The sequence below is a fragment of the Phoenix dactylifera genome, chromosome 9 (assembly GCF_051530095.1).
Source record: "Phoenix dactylifera cultivar Ajwa chromosome 9, Ajwa_hap1_PhDact_Kaust_v1.1, whole genome shotgun sequence".
NCBI lineage: Eukaryota > Viridiplantae > Streptophyta > Magnoliopsida > Arecales > Arecaceae > Phoenix > Phoenix dactylifera.
Genome location: NC_143198.1, coordinates 27,980,965 through 27,999,045, shown reverse-complemented (window position 1 = coordinate 27,999,045; position 18,081 = coordinate 27,980,965). Strand labels below are relative to the sequence as shown.

The window sequence follows — 18,081 nt, the reverse complement described above, 5'->3', positions numbered from 1 at the left end:
TTGTTTGGGTCTCCTACAAACTTTCATGGGTTATTTTTGATAACCAATATTCATAATTGCCATTCCACACAAGCAAATGCTTGCACCAAGCTTTATGATAAGATACAGACAGGAGTTGGTAAATTTGCTGTTATGGGATAGGTATCACTTATAAATATCTTTTTTTCCTCAACATTCTCGTGTTGGTATCTGGGAAAAGACTAAATGTGTTTAGGTTGCATGTCATTTGGACCATTTTTGCCTCCCCTTGCTTTCAACCCATTTAAATGCCCTATGATGCATAAACATGTGGATTTCCCATTTTTTTCATTTTTTTCTTTTTTAGATGATCTATCATTCTTTAGTGAATGGAAGCAAAATTTATGAACATTTTTTTTTTTTCTTTTGAGCTACCTGGCAATGTTTAACTGTTTAACCTATTTGACTTAATTAAATTACTGTAAATCGGGTTAGGTTATCTATTTTGATAAATTTTTGATCTGTTCATATCCGATCTAACACATAACTAGTATGACTCGATCCAATTGCTACCCTAATGATGATTTGGGGTCGCTTGTTTGTAGGTATTACTTACAAAGTTATGACTGTTATGTTTCATATTGGTTTTATGTGCTACCGATGGGTTTTATTGTGTCCTAACAGGTCTAGGTTACAGGTTCACTATGTCATGCAATTCAGATGTGTTGATACAAGAAAAGGTTTGCCATATCATACGAATGAGTTGATGCAAGGAAAGAATTAAAAAGCTCAAAAACTTTGATGCAATCTTATGACACGGGTAATACAATATAATAACAAGAAACTATGGCAACAATTATCTCATGGGTCAGATATTGGGGGAGTAAGATAGAGGTAACATGGCTTTAGTAATGCTGCCGTGGTCATTATTTACTATCACACCGAATAAAAGAGACAGCAAAATAACAAAAAGGCAAACTAAAAAAAAAACTAAATATCGCTGATTGTACATAAATATCTTTTTGACCAATAATTTTTTAGATTTGAATTAAGAAATATTTCAGTAGGTGAACGGTTATATGGCCAAATGAATGTATAATGCTGTTATTACGGCCATAAAGCAAAAAATAAAAATACAAACGTAGTTATCAGAAAAAGAATCACGGAATAATGGTTGGGTTTAATCCAGCTTCCGACCTCCGTTGGTGGAGTTGATGAGGCTTGAGATACCGTCGGCGTCCAAAACGAGAGTCTTTTTCTTTGCGAAGCTCCAAGCCATCTCTCCGCCTCTCTCTCGCCGATGGCGCGGCGATCGCATCTGACGCACGTGGGGTGCATCGCCTGCGACGAGATGGAGGAGCTGGGCGCCGGCGAGCGGGAGGGGTGGCTCGACGACCCCGGCCTCCTCGCCGCCCTCCACCCCCACGCCCTCGCCCTCGCCCACTCCGCCCGCTCCCTCGTCCTCGTCCTCGGATGGGACCGGGACCCCGATCCCTCTTCCCCCCGCCAACCCCTTAAGATCCGCCCGTCCCTCGCCGCCGACGAAGGCCACATCTCCGCCATCGAGTGGCTTCCATTTGGCGACCTCCTCGCCCTCGCCCTCGCTACCTCCGCCGGCCACCTCTTCGTCTACTCCTTGACCGGCGATCTCATCCACAAGCAGGTCATCCCTTTTTTATGCCCTTCCCCTTCCTCTTTCTCTACCTCGATCTCTAATAAGTTCTTCATGTTTGAATCTTTGATCCCTTTTTGAATGTAGACTCTGTGGATCTTGAATTCGAGTTTTCTTGATTGTAGATTATACACTCTGGACGTGTGCTGAGGCTGAGATTTCGCGAAACTAAGGTCGGTTCTTCGCAAGATTCGGTGGCTTCTATGGAGCTTTGTGTGGTCTTGCCAGGTGTGATTGCCCGATTTGATGGCTCAGACATCCAGGTTTTTCCTTTTGCTCTTTCTTTTTCGTTTCTGTTGGAAAAGATGAGAGTTTGATGATGTTGTTTTTGTTAATTTTTCGTAGAATATCGTTTCGTTGCGTTCTTTTTGTAGTAGAAGAGTTGATAGAGAGTTTTGATAAGTTTAGGGTTTATGTATCACCTTTTAACGTGTAGAGTTTGCTTCAAAGATGGTTTCAAGAGGAAAGGTCGCGAATCTTCGAGAATAGGTTCCAGAATAGGAATACAGTGGATGAAAATTCCTATGGGAGGATACCGTTTCAGCTATGGAATGTTAGCAAGTTTGGGTCTTGTGCTGATGCCGCCATCACGGGGTTGATGCCCCCTCCTCTTTTGGAGCTCCAGGTCAATTGCTTTTATCTTGGATATAATGTGTGCTTCTAATGCGTGGTAGATCTTAAAAGACTTTGAGGCCTGTGGAAATCCATATGTTTGCAGTGCTTTTTTTCCATCTTTCTGCCATTTTTGTACTTCCATAATGCTATTGCTGTTGTTTTGAGTTGACTGTAATGGAAGCTCTCTGAGGCTGTTCTGGTATTGAATTCAGCTGCTTTTATTGCTGGGCAGTCAAGTCAGCGCTATTACTGTGCAGTTGCGATTGGAGAGGATGCTGCGATATCAGCATACAGGTGAGTCAAATTCTACCTTGAAGTCTCCATTTAATTTCTTTGTATTGTCCAGAATTATTATGCACTATTTCTGCTTTCAAAACTGAGAAAGAAATAGAAATTGAAATGTGGGTGTGCTGAATTAGTTAACATTCACCAGTAGTTTCACTCGTTTTGATTTGCTTTCCCTACTTGCTAGTAACCAAATGTGGTAGTTGGAGAGGAGTTCTCTGGGCACTGAACTTTGAATTTTATAACTGTGGTCTTTTGGTTGGTAACACACAGGCTTTCAGAGGATAGGAGCAGGTCCTTAGTTGGAGCTATCCTGTCAAAGGTTGTGCCTGCAACATTTTCGACCCTGGCATCATTTTCCAAAATGTTATGGCGGAGTGAGCAAACCTCGCCAAAGAAGCCCCGCCTAAAACCCCAGCCATTTGCTAAAGGTCAAAATCTGGTTACTGTTCCTGTCACAATCTTCCCCCCCACCCCCCCCCCCCCCCCCCCCCGCCCTGCCTTTAGCTGTACATGAAGTTATGAGTGCACACTGGTGCATGCATCTCTATGATCAATGTCTGGAAAAGAGCTAATATTTGATGAGATTTAGTTTCAGTAAATACTATGAAGACTTAAAATGAGACCACATGGGGAAAAGAGTTTTCCTTTCCAATGTGAACATCAAATTCTGGTGTTTGCCAATTGAGAACCCAGTATGCTATTATGTAATTCTGTACTTGTCCTTATTTTATTATGCTGTATTTGCATTTTCAATTTACTTATATTGTGTGCATAACATGGTATTTATAGGTTGATTATTTGCATTAAACCCTAATTTACAAATCTTATTGTAACTTTCATTGTTACATCTGAGGTGGGCTGACAAGTTCGTGAGCCTTCAGCGGTAGACTATTTCCCTTATTAGATATTTGTTAGCAGAATTGACAAGTTTTAAGGAGGGCTATGTTTACATATTTTGCTTTGATTCACTTTGACCTATTGACTCACATTCTTTCATTTTATCACCATCGTTTTCTCCCGACTTTTTTACTGATTGCATGCATAAATTTGGTCGTGTAATTCATTTTTTCCCCTGGTCTCTTTACCTTTATGATTTAATTTATCATATTATAAACCAGAATGCATATATGATAGTTAATATCTCATTCAATTCCCAGCAAGTATATTTAGATTTCTATTTTGTCTTATTTCTTATATTAAGAATTTCGCTACACCAGCATCTATGGGCATTTCTTATACCTAAATGTAAATATGACTTTTGGCTGAATACATCACATGTTGAGGAACTTCTTAGCAGTCGTAGAATCTAAAGGGAGTTTGGAATACTCCTATAAGCTAGTAAATGTAAAATGCCATTTGAAAATAGAATAATCTTTACCCTTGGCTTTTTCTCCACATTTGGTGCAAGCTAACTAGCCTAGGCCTCTTCTATATAGAAACCCTTGTGACAATTTCCAAATCCATTATGAAGAGGTACAATCTAATATTACATTTGTTTGTCTAGATACATTATGAGGACCTGGTTAGTCCTTTCTCTTCCAGCACACTAGTCAACTTCCTAGACATAGACCAATGTCCTCATGTTTGGCCCTTAGAAGACGAGCTTGCAGATTGTGTGGATTTTTGCAGGCGTATTTTTAGTCCCACATTGGTTGTGCTTAGAGAAGATCTTAAATACTTAAATAATGCTGAGGATCCCAAATTACAACTTCTGACTAGCTTTTTTGGATGAGGTTCTGGGCATTACATGGTATTAGAGCCGATCCAAGCCCACGACCCATGTGGGCTAAGGGACACTGCAGTATGGGCCCTTTTGGGTTGACCATGACCTGGCCGTGGTGTTTCTGTTTATATTTGGATTCTTCTACTGGAGAGACATTAGAGATTAATGGAGAAAGTACGAGATAGTATTTTGGGATGAGGTTCTAGATTGTTACAAATGGTATCACAGTTGTCCCAGTCCATGACTCATATGGACTAGAAAAAAACTATATCATCAGCCCTTGTGAGGTTGACCATGATCTTGTTGTGGTGTTTGTGATGGTATTTCTGATTAGACCCTTGTTTGGCAAGAATGATAGGGCTTAATCAGGGAGAGTGATGACTCTTGTAGCTATGTGTTTAGTCCCATATAAATTATACATCGAGAGATCTTGAGTACTTAAATAGGGCCAAGGATCCTAGGTTACAAGAGACATGAGGCTCAATTTAGCTGCCACCTACTCGCTAACAAGGAAATGAGTAGATAGGCTAGTTATTTTGGGTGAGGTCCTAAGTTATTATAAATAGCATCAGAGCAAACACAAATGGTATCAGAGTTGACCCAGTTCATAACCTACGTGGACTAGGGGGCACTAAATTGGGGAGAATGCTGAGGATTTATGCGAGCATGCATTTGGTCCCATATTATTTATGTGCTAGGATGATCTTGAATATTTAAACAAGACCGAGGATCCTAGATTACAATTTCTGGCTAGCCTTTTCAATGAGGTCTAGAGTCTTTACAAATGGTATCAAAGCTCACCCAGCCCACGATCCATGTGGACAAGGGGAGGTCTTGGGATGTTACACAAATCACCTTTCTAACACTAATCGGATTTCTCAAGATTGAACTTCAAAAATCCCTTCAATCTTTCCTTATAGATGTCCAAGAACCTTTATTTTTCTTTAAATAGATTGTTAGGAGTTTCTTCTTTTAGATCTTCTTTTACGAACTGGATCATCAACTGAAGTTTCAGTATAATCTTCTTGCCTTTTTTTTTGTATTCACTTTTTGCCTACTCTTGCGAATGAGTTTGATCCATGTTGCAAACCATGCTCCAAAAGTCCCTAAAATGTTCTAGGCATATGTCTTTGCTCTTTTGATGCTTATCTTAGTGATGATGACTTTGTATATTTCTATCTGCTCTAGGGTACAACTCTATATGAATAAATAATCTGATTTAATATCAGATACTGAATAAGTAAGAGTTCTCAAATCTAAAAATTCATGTGTGGGATTTTAAATCTTCAAATTGGTGAAATTAATTTTGTTTTTGGTTTATGAGTCTTTATTTTCAGTAGACTGTATGTTACATAGGATTAGCACCGGCCAATCAGCAGTTGAGTCTTTAGTATTGCCCAATACATGGATTGACTCTTGTGGAAGGATGTGTTAGAAAGCATTCTTTCTAGCTCTAGGGAATATCTCCAACAAACCCCATTCTCTGTGCTGCCATCTTTTAGAGTGGTTTCCTTTTCCACTTTTGCTTTTTTGCTCTCCATTCTTATACTCAAACTTCATATATCTTTTTTTTTTTTTGCTACACCGGAGAACTCATACAAGTCTAGTATGAATACAACTAAAAAAATCAAATTATAATAAGTCACGGAGCGCCCTAGGCAACTTTGCCTCATTGGTCCACCGAACCCCCCCCCCCCCCCCCCCGGGGTATAATTAGCCACAAAAGAAGCCACCCAGTCCGCAGCTCTATTAGCCTCTCTATATATGTGCTTTGCCCAGAAAACTTCACATATCTTTACCAACTCCGGAAAAAGGAAAGTAGTAGCTATCTAGTGAAACACATGCTTAAGTCTAACTTGTGAATCCTTTGTTTAAATGCAAACATTGCTATTGGCGGTCCCAACCATGGATGAGAAAGGTGGAGGGTTGTATGTTGACAACTAATTATAAAATCATATCAAACTAAAAATCTACAAAGCCAAAGCCAAATAGTCGGGATAAGGCTGGATGATTAAAATTGTGGTTATGGTTACTTGCATGCAAGCACAAAATTTTAAATTCATGTATTACATTGTACTTTGTGTTAGTAGATAATACGTAGAGGTGCTACTACCTGCTACTTTTTCATCATTATTTATTTTTCCATCTATGAGAAATGCATGTTCACTTATTTCTGGCTGTGTAACTTGTTGCAGCATCACCTTTAACATGTTTGAAGGATCCCCCAAGGAAGGGAGAGAAACTCACATTGTCCCCGGGTGGTACATTGGCTGCCATAACAGATTCTCTTGGTCGTATCCTGTTACTTGACACCCAGGCACTTGTTGTTGTGCGGCTGTGGAAGGTTCTCCCTCAGCATTAATTTAACATTTAACATCTTCTTTCTAATTTTACTGTCCGTTACTCTAGATATTTTTCTCTTTAGGGGTATCGTGATGCATGCTGTCTGTTCATCGAGATGCTGGTAAACAGAGATAAAGCATCAAGTTCCGCGTACTATGAGCATACAAAAGGTGACTATTGCTTGTGTCTGGCAATTCATGCACCTCGCAAAGGGATAATTGAGGTACAAGTTATATCCTCACATATTTTTCATGTTTCCTTTCATTTATCAGTTGTCTATTTTTCAACGTTAATGAATGAAAAAGAATATATTTCCACATTATTATTCTATGATTGCCAACTAAAAAAAGGAAATAAATAGTGTCCTGTATCAAAAACAAAAGATGTTTTTCAAGGTTTCATAAACAAAATACTCTGTTGTTTTGGTGATAATGATGTAAAACTGGATGATCTGTACAGCTTTTAAGTAATTGAATGAATTATATGAATTGAACTTATAACATTTCTAGACATTCTGCAATTGCTACAAGTCTTTTCTGATATGCAATAATTTAACGAAGCCATATTGTTCATATTGGAATAATATCTCGAACTTTATTTAGAAGATGCAATGACTGGCCATTAAACTTCTAATGATAGCTAGTAAGCCCAATGCCTTCGGAAATAGTGGTTCACTTTATGAATCTTGCACTTATGGTACCTTGCATCCGTGTGGTTATCATTTGACATAGCATACATATTCAGATAAGTAGGTGTAATGACAAACCCGTACATACTGTTGCTCATTTTGTAGGGACCATCTTTGGAATTTGTGGGAGATTATTGGGACCAACTCGGTTTTTCTGTAGTTCACTTCTTATCAAGCTCTATCAAATCTTCCTATCTTGTAACTATTATCAAGTTATGTTCTTAGTTTTATCACAAATTTAAAATTGGTGTCATAATTACTACCATGCTCGTCTAATACACTATGAAATATTGTACCTCTTTCATTTATGCACACAACATCTAGCATACTTACCTATTTCTTTCTAAGATAAGAGTACAAATCCTCCTATTAAACCTCACTTCCTTTGTGTCAGAACTTTGCTCCAGTCGGGGGCTTGTGGAGGGTCATTCACTTGCTGCTTGAATTTAAACTACCAAAATAAAAGACAGGCTTTCCTTCAAGCTAGTCTTCCAGGTTTCACTTTGGATGTAGCACATACTATTGTCATTCACCTACACGGTAATCTACTAAAGCAAATACCCAAAATACAATGCAGTGTTAACCTTCATTCATAAAGAAGGAAATTGAATTTGTTTAGTGTCAAAGATCATCATTACCTTGTGATATCTCTGGATTCAATGGATCCTAATTAGTTTAGTGTTGTTGTAAAGGATTGTCCATGCTGTTTATTCCATTGCAACTGAATTTCACTTGATGTCCATTGGTTGAAGTGATGATGGCTCTTGCATCACTTGGTTGCTTCATCGTTTGTTCCTAACATCCATAGATCTGCTACAGTTATTTTGCATGTGTAACTTCTAGGTTTTGTGTGTGTGTGTATGTGTTTGTGTATTTTGGTCGTTGTACTTATTCATATTGCATGTAACAATTACACTTCCCAGTAAACTTTGTTCACATGTGATGACCGATGTCACTTCAAACATACAGCTTGGCTTATCTTCCTGTTTTGTTTTTATAGAGCTTTCCCCTGGAATATGATGACTTAGAGGTACCTTTGATGATTATAGCTGAAGCCCCATTTTCATCAAAATTTCACTAAATTTTATTTCATACCCATCATTTTCAGTTGGTTATCTTTGTCCATTAATAATGATTATCTGTCGTTTCAATTTTATTTTAGTTCACTAATATCACGTTGTCCGCACAAATAACAACCACCAATATGCATTTGAATGATTAACTAAATGAGAGTAAGTTATAGTAGTATACTTTGTATCATGGCCGTGGATGCATCTGATTCAGGTGGTTTGCTAGAGCCCACATCAGCATGCTTGCTCTATATTTTAACAAATATTTTAGACCACACCTTGTTCTTTGTGTGAATTTGACATGTGTCATTATGCAGTTAATCAGACGATCATATGTTAATTTGCTTAAATTGTATATATCAAAACAACCTCACATAGTTGTGCAATAATTTAAACTAGTTCTACATTAATGTTAAACCAAACTAAGGATCTACAAGATTATGCTATACTCTTGACTCTTGGAGTGTGGGCTTTGGTGAAATGGTAAGATCGTTCCATTATGACATGGGTGTCACGGGTTTGAAATACGAAAACAGTTTTTGTGCACATGGGGGTGAGGTTGCATACATCTGATGCTCAGACCTCCCAGTGGCAGGAGCCTCATGCACTAGGGTGCACTTTTTATACTTTTGATTCTTCGTTAAATTTTCTTTAATTCAGTTAAAAGATTCCTTCTAACACAATATTGGATGAAGTCACATCTTAGCTATTCAAATTTCAATTCTTTCCATGATTCATCCCTATCAAGAGCTAAATCTAGTTGATCAGCCCTATCAATTCCTTTCCCTCAACTCCTTTGATCATCCTCTCTATCAGATTTCTTTAACATGGATCCTTGTTTTGGCTCCCAACCCCATGGAGTTGCTCCTACATGAACTATAAGCTTTTTGTATTGTTCTCACCAGAGGAAGCATAGATGCTGATAGCTAACCTCAATTACAATGGCGAGGACTGCTGGCTGGACCTATTAGGGGGACTGGCTATTAAAGGAAGTTCTGCAGGTGTTATTTGAACTAATCACGTTATTTTTGAGAATTATGGATGCTTATGCTATGAAATTAATTCTATTCGTGTAGGTAGCATGAATACTCTGTTGTTTTATGAACCTTGAATTTAGCTAATATCGTGGAGCACTTTTAATATACTTTATTAGATGCTCTGTCAAAATCTCTTAATTTTGTCATAATTGGAAAACAAGCGATGTGGAACATTTCAGAATGAATATTTTTTCTTAAATATGGAGTGAGGCTTGACCAACACTATAAGAATGTATAATAAATAATTTTGGAGGTGGTGGGGCTGGCTTTTTTTCCTGCACCGCCATCTGCAAGTACCATCCTGGTGCAGTTCAGATGATGTGCAATACATTGGAAGATACAGATCATTTGACCTCACGTGTATCAGACTAGTGCATCTTGATTGGTTATATGTTCTTCATATACACTCTGTTGAATATGCTGTGCTTGGCAGATCTGGAAGATGCGAACTGGCCCACGTGTCCTTACCATCCAGTGTCCTAAAGGAAGCAAAATTTTGCAGCCATCAACTAGGTTTGTATCATCAACCTCATCATACATCCCTCTGGAGGTTTTCCTATTGAATGGAGATTCTGGACAATTATCTGTATTGAATAGATCATTTGGTTGAAAATAATTGTACACTATATCATTTAACCAAGTTGGATTTTCAGTCATGATGTTTATAGCTGAATGTGGTATATCTCATTTTAATGGAGATTTATTAGGATACAGGGGTTGTTTTCTCTTTAAATTTTACACCTGAATTTCCTAAAAAAGAATCACTGGTGGGAGAGCTGTGAAGCCTTAACCATTTTCTGAATCTATATGATGTTCTGAAGTTTAGTTTCTGGAACAGACTGAAACACAAAAATTTGCTGCTAGACGGCCTGAAGCTATAATTCTTTTGTTATATACGGGTATGGTAATGTTGTTTCTTTCCCTTACCCTACAATGAGATTTGGATTACAAGAATATTTATAATTCTGTGGTATGATTATTTAAGAGAAGCATTTTTCGTGGTTTAGCATGCAAAAAGATTGAAATGCATGGGCAGACAAAATTTCTCTTGCTGTATACAGTGTTAGCTTAGGGAGGAATATGGTAAGCAATAAATAATGCAGGTTAGTATTGGTGGCATTGTCATGTGAGTTACTGACTTGATCGCATCAACTGCCTGGATTTGCAGCGTATGTGTTTTTGCTTTAACATTTGGCAAGGATCATGCTTGTGTCTTGTCATATTTTGTGACACCATAATTCTTTTATAGTTTGGTATTTTGATATGTGGTTTGGTAATATGCAGTTTGTAGATTGAATATCTTGGTTTCATTTCATTTGTGGATTGTTACTATCATTTTCTTTTGAGGGATATTGGTACTATCCTTTTCAAAATTCTATTTGGGTGGTTAGGTTTTAATACCTTATAATAATTTTAAAAATATAATTATGACTAGAAATTAAAGAAATTGTTAGTAAATATAAAATTGTCGTTGCATAATCAAATTAAATAAGTTAATTAAGTCCTTAGTAGAAAGAATGTTTAGAGAAAACTGTTTCATATGAATGAGGAGTCGAGTTAAGCTTACCATTCCTTTTACAGGGTGGCTGCATCTCTTGCAACTGCATCTAACCAAACAACTTGTCTGAATTTCCAACTCCCAGATGTAGCCTTTCAAAAAAAAAGAAAAGAAAAGTAATTATAGCAGTTGCAGTTGCATCCTTCCAAACAGAGTAGATTTAGTTATATGGAACTCAATTACAAGCAATTCCAGCTGCATGCAATTTTAGCTGCAGTCTATCTCCAGTGACAAGGTTCCAAGGAGAATCGAGGTTGGAATACGAAGGATTGGGGATGGTAGTTTGGGAGCAGAGAGATGGACTTAGGTTGGACCGTTGAGTTAGAAGAGTTTTGTAGGCTGTGCGACGCCGTGTGCGCGCACGCGCGCGTGCGAGAGATACGGTAATGGAGCAAGGGCAAGCGGTTCTGTGCTCTTTATTTGATGGAAGCTTTGAAATGGGCCTGCCGTGGTATTTGCCTGTGGAAAGGTTATTATGTTATAAATATGTGAGATGAGGTTAATCAGTTAAATATTTTTAAAAAATAATATTATTTCTAAAAGATGCCTGGGCTTTTTTTAAATAGATTTTTCATTCTCTCTGCGATGGACATGGTCTCCAAGGCTTCAATCTTCCAACCCTTCATTTCTTAATGAAACTTTTTTCTTTGTTTTTTTTCGCAATCTCACCGAAGTCAGCTGCCGCTAAAATGAGGGGATGCATGATTGTTTTATGCCAGATTTTGCTCTTTTCAGAAAATAATTAAAAAAGAGTTGATAAGGGGTAAGTGGGTCAAACAAACTGAAATTGAAATTGATTTTAAATGGATATTTGAGTACAAGTAAAAGAATGAGTCAGGATAAGAGAGGGGGTGGAATATCATTATCAATTTTGTCATTGGAGTCCTATATAAAAAGAGTGAGTTAGACTTCTCTTTGCTTGCATATGAGACAGCCGCTTTCTAGATGACAGAAAGATTCGGTCATTAACTTCACAGCCCGTCCAACTCTACATGCAGAAAGGTTGACTCTCCGGTATAGCTCAACCTCAAGTTAAACCTTCAACCAGTCAGTTTCTCAATATCAATGCAAAAGTAGGTTAAATATATATATATATATATATATATATTTGGAATCACTAGATATCCACGTAAAAGAATGCATTGCATGCACGAGTATGTCCGTATGTGCCACCAATAGCCTTGGCATATTATTGTGGGCTAATTACTGAGATGAGCATGGCATGAATGGAACTAATATTAGCGCATCTTAATGATTGGTGGTATGCATCCGCATGGCTGGTGTATGCAAAATTTTCTCCAATCAGAAAAGATTTTGAAGTCGATAGAATTGTAAGATAGAAGATAACAGACACCTAGAGTAGTGTGTTGGATGTGTTGAAGGGATTGCTCCTTTTGTTATGCAGATGGAAAATTATTTTTAGAGATAATTTCTTTTAGAGTGCTTATATACTAATGAAGAAGATAAATTTGCATCGACACTATTTTACTTAAGCTTCCTTCATTTTCTAGTATTTTTTTAATATATTTTTAAGAACAGCACTGCCATGATGTCGCTCAGTCACAAAAGGTATGAATATGCTATGTACCGGTTTATAAGGATTTATTTGATAGGCAATTATTTCTTTAAAGAAAAAACTTTTCATTCGCACTGCTTTATCATAATGACAATAAAAATATACACAAATGTACGTGTATATAAATATATACATACATGCACCCCAATATACCAAAGGAAAGGAAGGAAAGAAAAAAAAAACAATCCACCCCTCTGGGTTCCAGCCAAACTCAACGTGTTCTAAATAAGTAGGGTCCGGTATGACTCTTGTGCCCAGGTCATAAAAAATATTTTGCAGCAGCTTAGTCCTCTTTTCTTTTGTTTATGTTCTCTCTCTGTGACAAAGTCCAATTATGATTAAATATTACCGGGCGAATGACGTAGCCATCGATGAACCTTTTCGATTCTTAATTTGCCGTTTTGACCAAAAAAAAAAAAAAAAAAAAAAAAAAAAAAAAAAAAAAAAACAAACAAACAAAAGAGGTCTTTCGGTTGCATGGAAAATTTGATCTTCTTTTTGCTTTGCTGTATATGTACACTGGATCCGAACCCCTCTTGCTTGATATATCTCTGTATCTTCCCACTCGGAATATATGCGAGAGGCTACACATGTATCCATGAGGGACGTACATGTACATAAACTGTCTCCTGATGTTCTTTTGCAGGCCTGTCTAGTTGAACAGGACTTACACTGGATGTGGAAATGGAACATGCCTAAGAGGAAGGTGAGGGACCAATGGGGTGGTGGTCTTGTGGTAGCATGATAGCATCCCTCTCAAGTGGTTAATCATATGACACAGGTTAGCAGAAAAGTCTGGTTAGGGCTGCTGCAGTTTATGATACAAGTCACATACAATTTGGCATTCTTTTTCGTAATCTGAGTGCTGTTTGATGCAGTTTGAACTTCATATATGGCACCTTTTTTTTGTGTAAAAAAAGTAGAATTTACACATGCAATGCAAGCAGTAGATGAAATTTGTCTCCTTTGTTTACTTTCTAGAAATTAGACAATGATTTCCATTGCATAAATATTTATGTTTGACCCTTTTTTTTTCTTTTTTTTTTCTTTAATCACCTGTTAGCTTTGTTGATTGGAACCTCTCCTAAGACCTTGCCCTGATGTCCAGGGTTCAAATTTTGGTATTGCTAAAAATACCTTTTTTATAATTTGAGAATTTTGGACTGTAAATTAACTTAGGCTTGATCATGATTCTCTTCTCAGCAGTAGTGGATGATGCATTGCCACCAAATTCATTAATTAGAAGTGAATACATGAAGGACATTCCGCTTGACCTTGCATGCATTACATTACCCACCCCCCTCCAAAAAAAAAAAAAAAAACCTAAAAGATACCATCAAAATAACAATTAGAAACTAAAGGAAAATACATGTCATCTTTATTTGAGATATAGAAAACCAAGGAGTCAGACAACGTACCTCAAACCAGGCTCACTGACACAGAGACGCAGAATAGCATCACTAGCTTCCTGCCTTCGCTTCAATCCCCATGTACTGTTTTTATATAATTTCTCAGAGTTTAGTTATCCTCTTAAAATAGATAAAAGCACCACATTGGCACAAAGCCCAGCTTAGAGCTTCCTCCCGTCACCTAATCCTTTTAAACGATTCCTTCAGCTCGTTGACCTCTTCTCTTCCCGAGGTCCGGTCTCTAATAAGATAACACCCCAAGTTTATTCTAATAGTAGATCAAGGTGAAGACATCCGTCTATCGCATGCATGTAGAAACAGCATGTGTTCTAAATTCTCTGATGTTTGTCTTTTACCATCTGAAGACCATAGAACGTAAGTTGTTGGACCACCCACCCCCCACAAAGTATTTCTGTCCTTTTTGTTTGTACCCTAATGAGAAGCGAGATGCGCATCGAGTCAGATCAGTTATTTTTTAATTTTTTAGATGTATTCATACTAAACTTATATAAGTCACAGTAAAAAAAATATATTCTATTGTCAGAAATCACATGAGAGATCATTTACACTAGAAGCCACCTGCATATCCTCCCTTAATATGGATACCATATCTATAGAACGAAATGCTATCCGGAGCAGATTAGCCGTATCGGCTCAAAATCTGGAATAAACGTTAAATACAACTAAAAAATATGTGTAGAGAATTACAAAAAAATAAAACAATAATGAAAGAAAAAGATATTTATTAAAAAAATAATGATCAAAATAATGGCTCACCTTCAATCCCCTCCCCCTAAGCTCACTTGTTTCCGAAACAAATCAGCCATGGATATTGGTTGCATGACCGGTCCAAGGCTCGTGTCCTATAACTTCTTCTTGCACGACCGATATCTGTCAGTGAGTCGTAATTAAAAACTTCATAGTTTCCACTTGCGTCTACGATCTGCCAACTACTATTGTTTTATTCCGTGCTAGCTACTGATGTCATGCACTTCCACGTCCTGCTACGTTATATAATGGGATCATGCAAGATAATAGCTTATATAGTTTAAACTAAGCTGTGATCCATCCATCCAACCACCCCTGGTCATCATTGTCTGCTCTTTAAATTAAGTACCATGATGTTTAATTATTTTGATTGATTACTATGGATTTATGACCTGTGGGAACAATATAAAAAACTGCAGATATAGCTAGTTGGTCTACTGGTGCCATAACAATATCAGACCATACCGTATAAATTATGGGCTCAATTTCAAAGCAAAAGTAGTCGGTCTAAGCTGAGATGCTCTACCACTGAGGTGGTAGCCTAGTGGGAGCGTGGCCTTACTTCCAACCAAGTGGTTCCGAGTTCGAAATTCACGGACGTTAATTAAATTGTGGAGACCGGATGCTCCCTACTCGAACACTGGATCTGAAAGGGCGCATCGCTCTGCTAGTAGCCGCGGTGGTGCCAGATGTGACGTACTCACACGTGGTATTCGTGTCGGAGCCCAGAGAGGTAACTGAGCCGGGCCCACGGGTGGGAAGGGTATGAGTAAAACCGGCCGGGGTGCCCAACACACGGTCATTTCTGCCCGCATCGAACATTCTCCTGGCGGGGTGAGGGCCCAGTGGGGGCTGCTACGCAGGGATGGGCTTGTCCCTTCTTCCCCCCTTCCCCTTTTGTTTAGCAAAAAAAAAAAAAAAAAGCTGATTGCTCCCTAGATAGTCGTGTTAAGTGGACCTAGCAAAGCAAGATGTTGGAAAGAATTACAAGTGTGAAATGAAATGAATGAACTATTGGTTGTTGATGATTTGAGACATGTTGGAATGAAGACGGCGTCTTAAGCAAGTAGCTACAAACCCAACATAGTTGACCTGTTGCTATCTGATTCTGCCCCATATTTGGAGTGCTAACCAATAGGTCATTCCATACAGTTCTTCTGGGGTCATCCTATATTTTGGTGGTTTATTCAAGTTAGTGCCTGGGTTTTCTTTTTGCTGGTTTGGTCTGATATACCTTGTAGCTGCCCATCCCAAGGGATGGTTTTCTCTCTTTCTTTTTTTCTTCTTCTTTTTTTTTTTCTTTTTTTTTTCTTACACCAGCACTTTACACGACACGCATGTAAGTGCAGTCAACAAAATCAGAAGAAAAAAAAAAAAAAAGCTAACGAAGAGAGTAAGAAGCATCTATTTTCTCCCAGAAGAATCCACCAGAATGATGCGCCGCAAGGAGGCCACCCAGCAGAGTGATGGTTTTCTCTTAAGGAAATAAATAAAATTATATCCTAACAAAACATGATAATTCCTGGAGTCTGTAGAAATTGATGCAAACTTCAACATTTGAAAGTGGCGGAGCTAATACGAGAAGAAGTTTTTAAGGGACTTGGACCGCACGTACCCTACAAATTAACCTTCTTTCTTTCTTTTGCTCTTGGGTTCATGACCATAAAAAAAGAAAAGGTTGAAATGATTTAAGGCTTTAAGCAATAGTACTTTGGAAGTGAAAGTGGGAAGAAAGGTTACCAGTTATTGGTGCAGTTGGTTTTACATTTGGTTATGCAACAGCTACCAACCGAGATCAGCTAATAAAGCTGATCACGGATGAGCACACGAGGGAGAGAGGTCACATGAGGTTCTAAAGTCCTGGCCATCGGTCTCATGTTTAAATTAAAGAGGGGAAGTTCTCCGCCAAGTCCGGAGTATTCTTTATTCCTTCCTCTAAAACCAAACCTTGACCCGTGACTCTCTTATCCTTGATAACTTCCGGGTGGTTCGGAGGCGAACCTTCGCTCTTATGTTGCCTAACATAGGTACATGAGAACTCAACCGCTAGATACGCCACAAGTGTTGCTTCGCAGCTAAATCACATAGGAGAAATTTTTTTATTAAAATAGTTTTTTAAAAAAAAGAACTGATGTCTGAAAAAGTATTTCTGTACATTTAGTTGACATGATAGTTTATATTTGATTCAGCATCTGCTTTCTTTTAAAAAAAATGTAAAATATCGGCCATTAATAAAGAAAAATATATTATCCATTCTATCTATAAGCTTAAGGATATTCTTAAAAAAAAAATTATCTCAATTTCCAGCTAGATGGGAAAGTTACTTTTTGATTTCTCTTTTTTGAAAACTCCAACTAAATACGAAGTATTTAGTGATTTTTTCTGGAGATGATATTTTTTTTGAAAAATGCTATATGATCCCCCGGCTTATCAGGCATTGAAAGAGCACATACATATATCATCATTCGACGATCCTCATGGGAGATGCACAACCATTTGAAAATCCGATCGATCACCTCATGCCATGTTGGCAAGAAAAGCTTGGTAGGGATACGGGTGGTGTGTCATAACTCAAACTTTCTTATATGCATTAGAACGTGTCAAGTATTGTATGGTGCAATTAGGATCAACCTTTTGTTAAGATATGTGTTGGTATTGTTCTCAAAAGAATAGTAGTAGCAGAAGATATATATGCAAATTCGTTTTTTAACTCGTACTTTCTTGATATGTGAATGGTAACTAAAGTGATCAATGTGATGATCAGTTTTGTTTGTCTAGGTGAAGAATATTGCATTGATCTTATCCCAAAACCTAATAATTGGTCTACACAAAAAATAAATGAATGACCATTTATATCACTATAATTACGTAATATAAGACAGCCAATCAATAATGCTGGACTGTTCAAAACTTTATGATTAGGAAACAAGTGATATAAATCTGTTTTCTTTTTATGTTAATTGATTTTATCAAGAACAAATCGCATCTTTGGTAATACCGTATAGGAGAATATTTTAAATATTATACAAGATATTTGAAGATTCATTCTCGCTTTATCTTCTTGTCAATTAACTTATAAAAAACTGAATTTATTTTAACTTACGGTGCCAACATTGCAAATATATATTTAAAGTAGTCAATATTAATTGCAAAAGGAGCTTGGGTATTGGATCTAATTTATACATAATTGAATTGAATTTCAGGTTGATATTTTTCTTTTCTTTTTTTTTTTGGTAAACCGGCGTCTCACTTACATATAGTTGTGAGCGTGCTGTGAGGAATCAGAATATAAAGCACGATCAAGGCCCTGTGGGATGGGGCCAGTGCCATCCCATATGAAGGCCCCAGAATGATGCATGATATATTTGGCAAGCTG

General features: G+C 37.6%; 1 protein-coding gene across 9 annotated transcripts; it reads left to right on the top strand.

Moving 5' to 3' along the window:
- The first annotated feature begins 81 nt into the window (after window positions 1-81).
- LOC103709466 (uncharacterized) lies at window positions 82-13,493 on the top strand. 9 transcript variants are annotated; one of them, XM_088704754.2, is made up of 11 exons: window positions 1,147-1,621; window positions 1,756-1,893; window positions 2,067-2,255; window positions 2,478-2,539; window positions 2,804-2,961; window positions 6,452-6,600; window positions 6,682-6,822; window positions 7,393-7,499; window positions 7,682-7,827; window positions 9,828-9,907; window positions 13,175-13,493. In XM_088704754.2, exons 1-10 carry the CDS (start codon window positions 1,259-1,261, stop codon window positions 9,875-9,877), a joined length of 1,503 nt encoding a protein of 500 aa, XP_088560880.1. In that variant the 5' UTR covers window positions 1,147-1,258; the 3' UTR covers window positions 9,878-9,907; window positions 13,175-13,493. The 9 variants fall into 9 exon arrangements, 8 of the variants coding, with proteins under 8 accessions (XP_008793036.1, XP_038987550.1, XP_008793038.1 ...); XM_039131620.2 differs by lacking the exon at window positions 13,175-13,493 and having other exon boundaries at window positions 1,148-1,621; window positions 9,828-10,105; XM_088704755.2 differs by lacking the exon at window positions 7,682-7,827 and having other exon boundaries at window positions 1,149-1,621.
- Window positions 13,494-18,081: the final 4,588 nt, after the last annotated feature.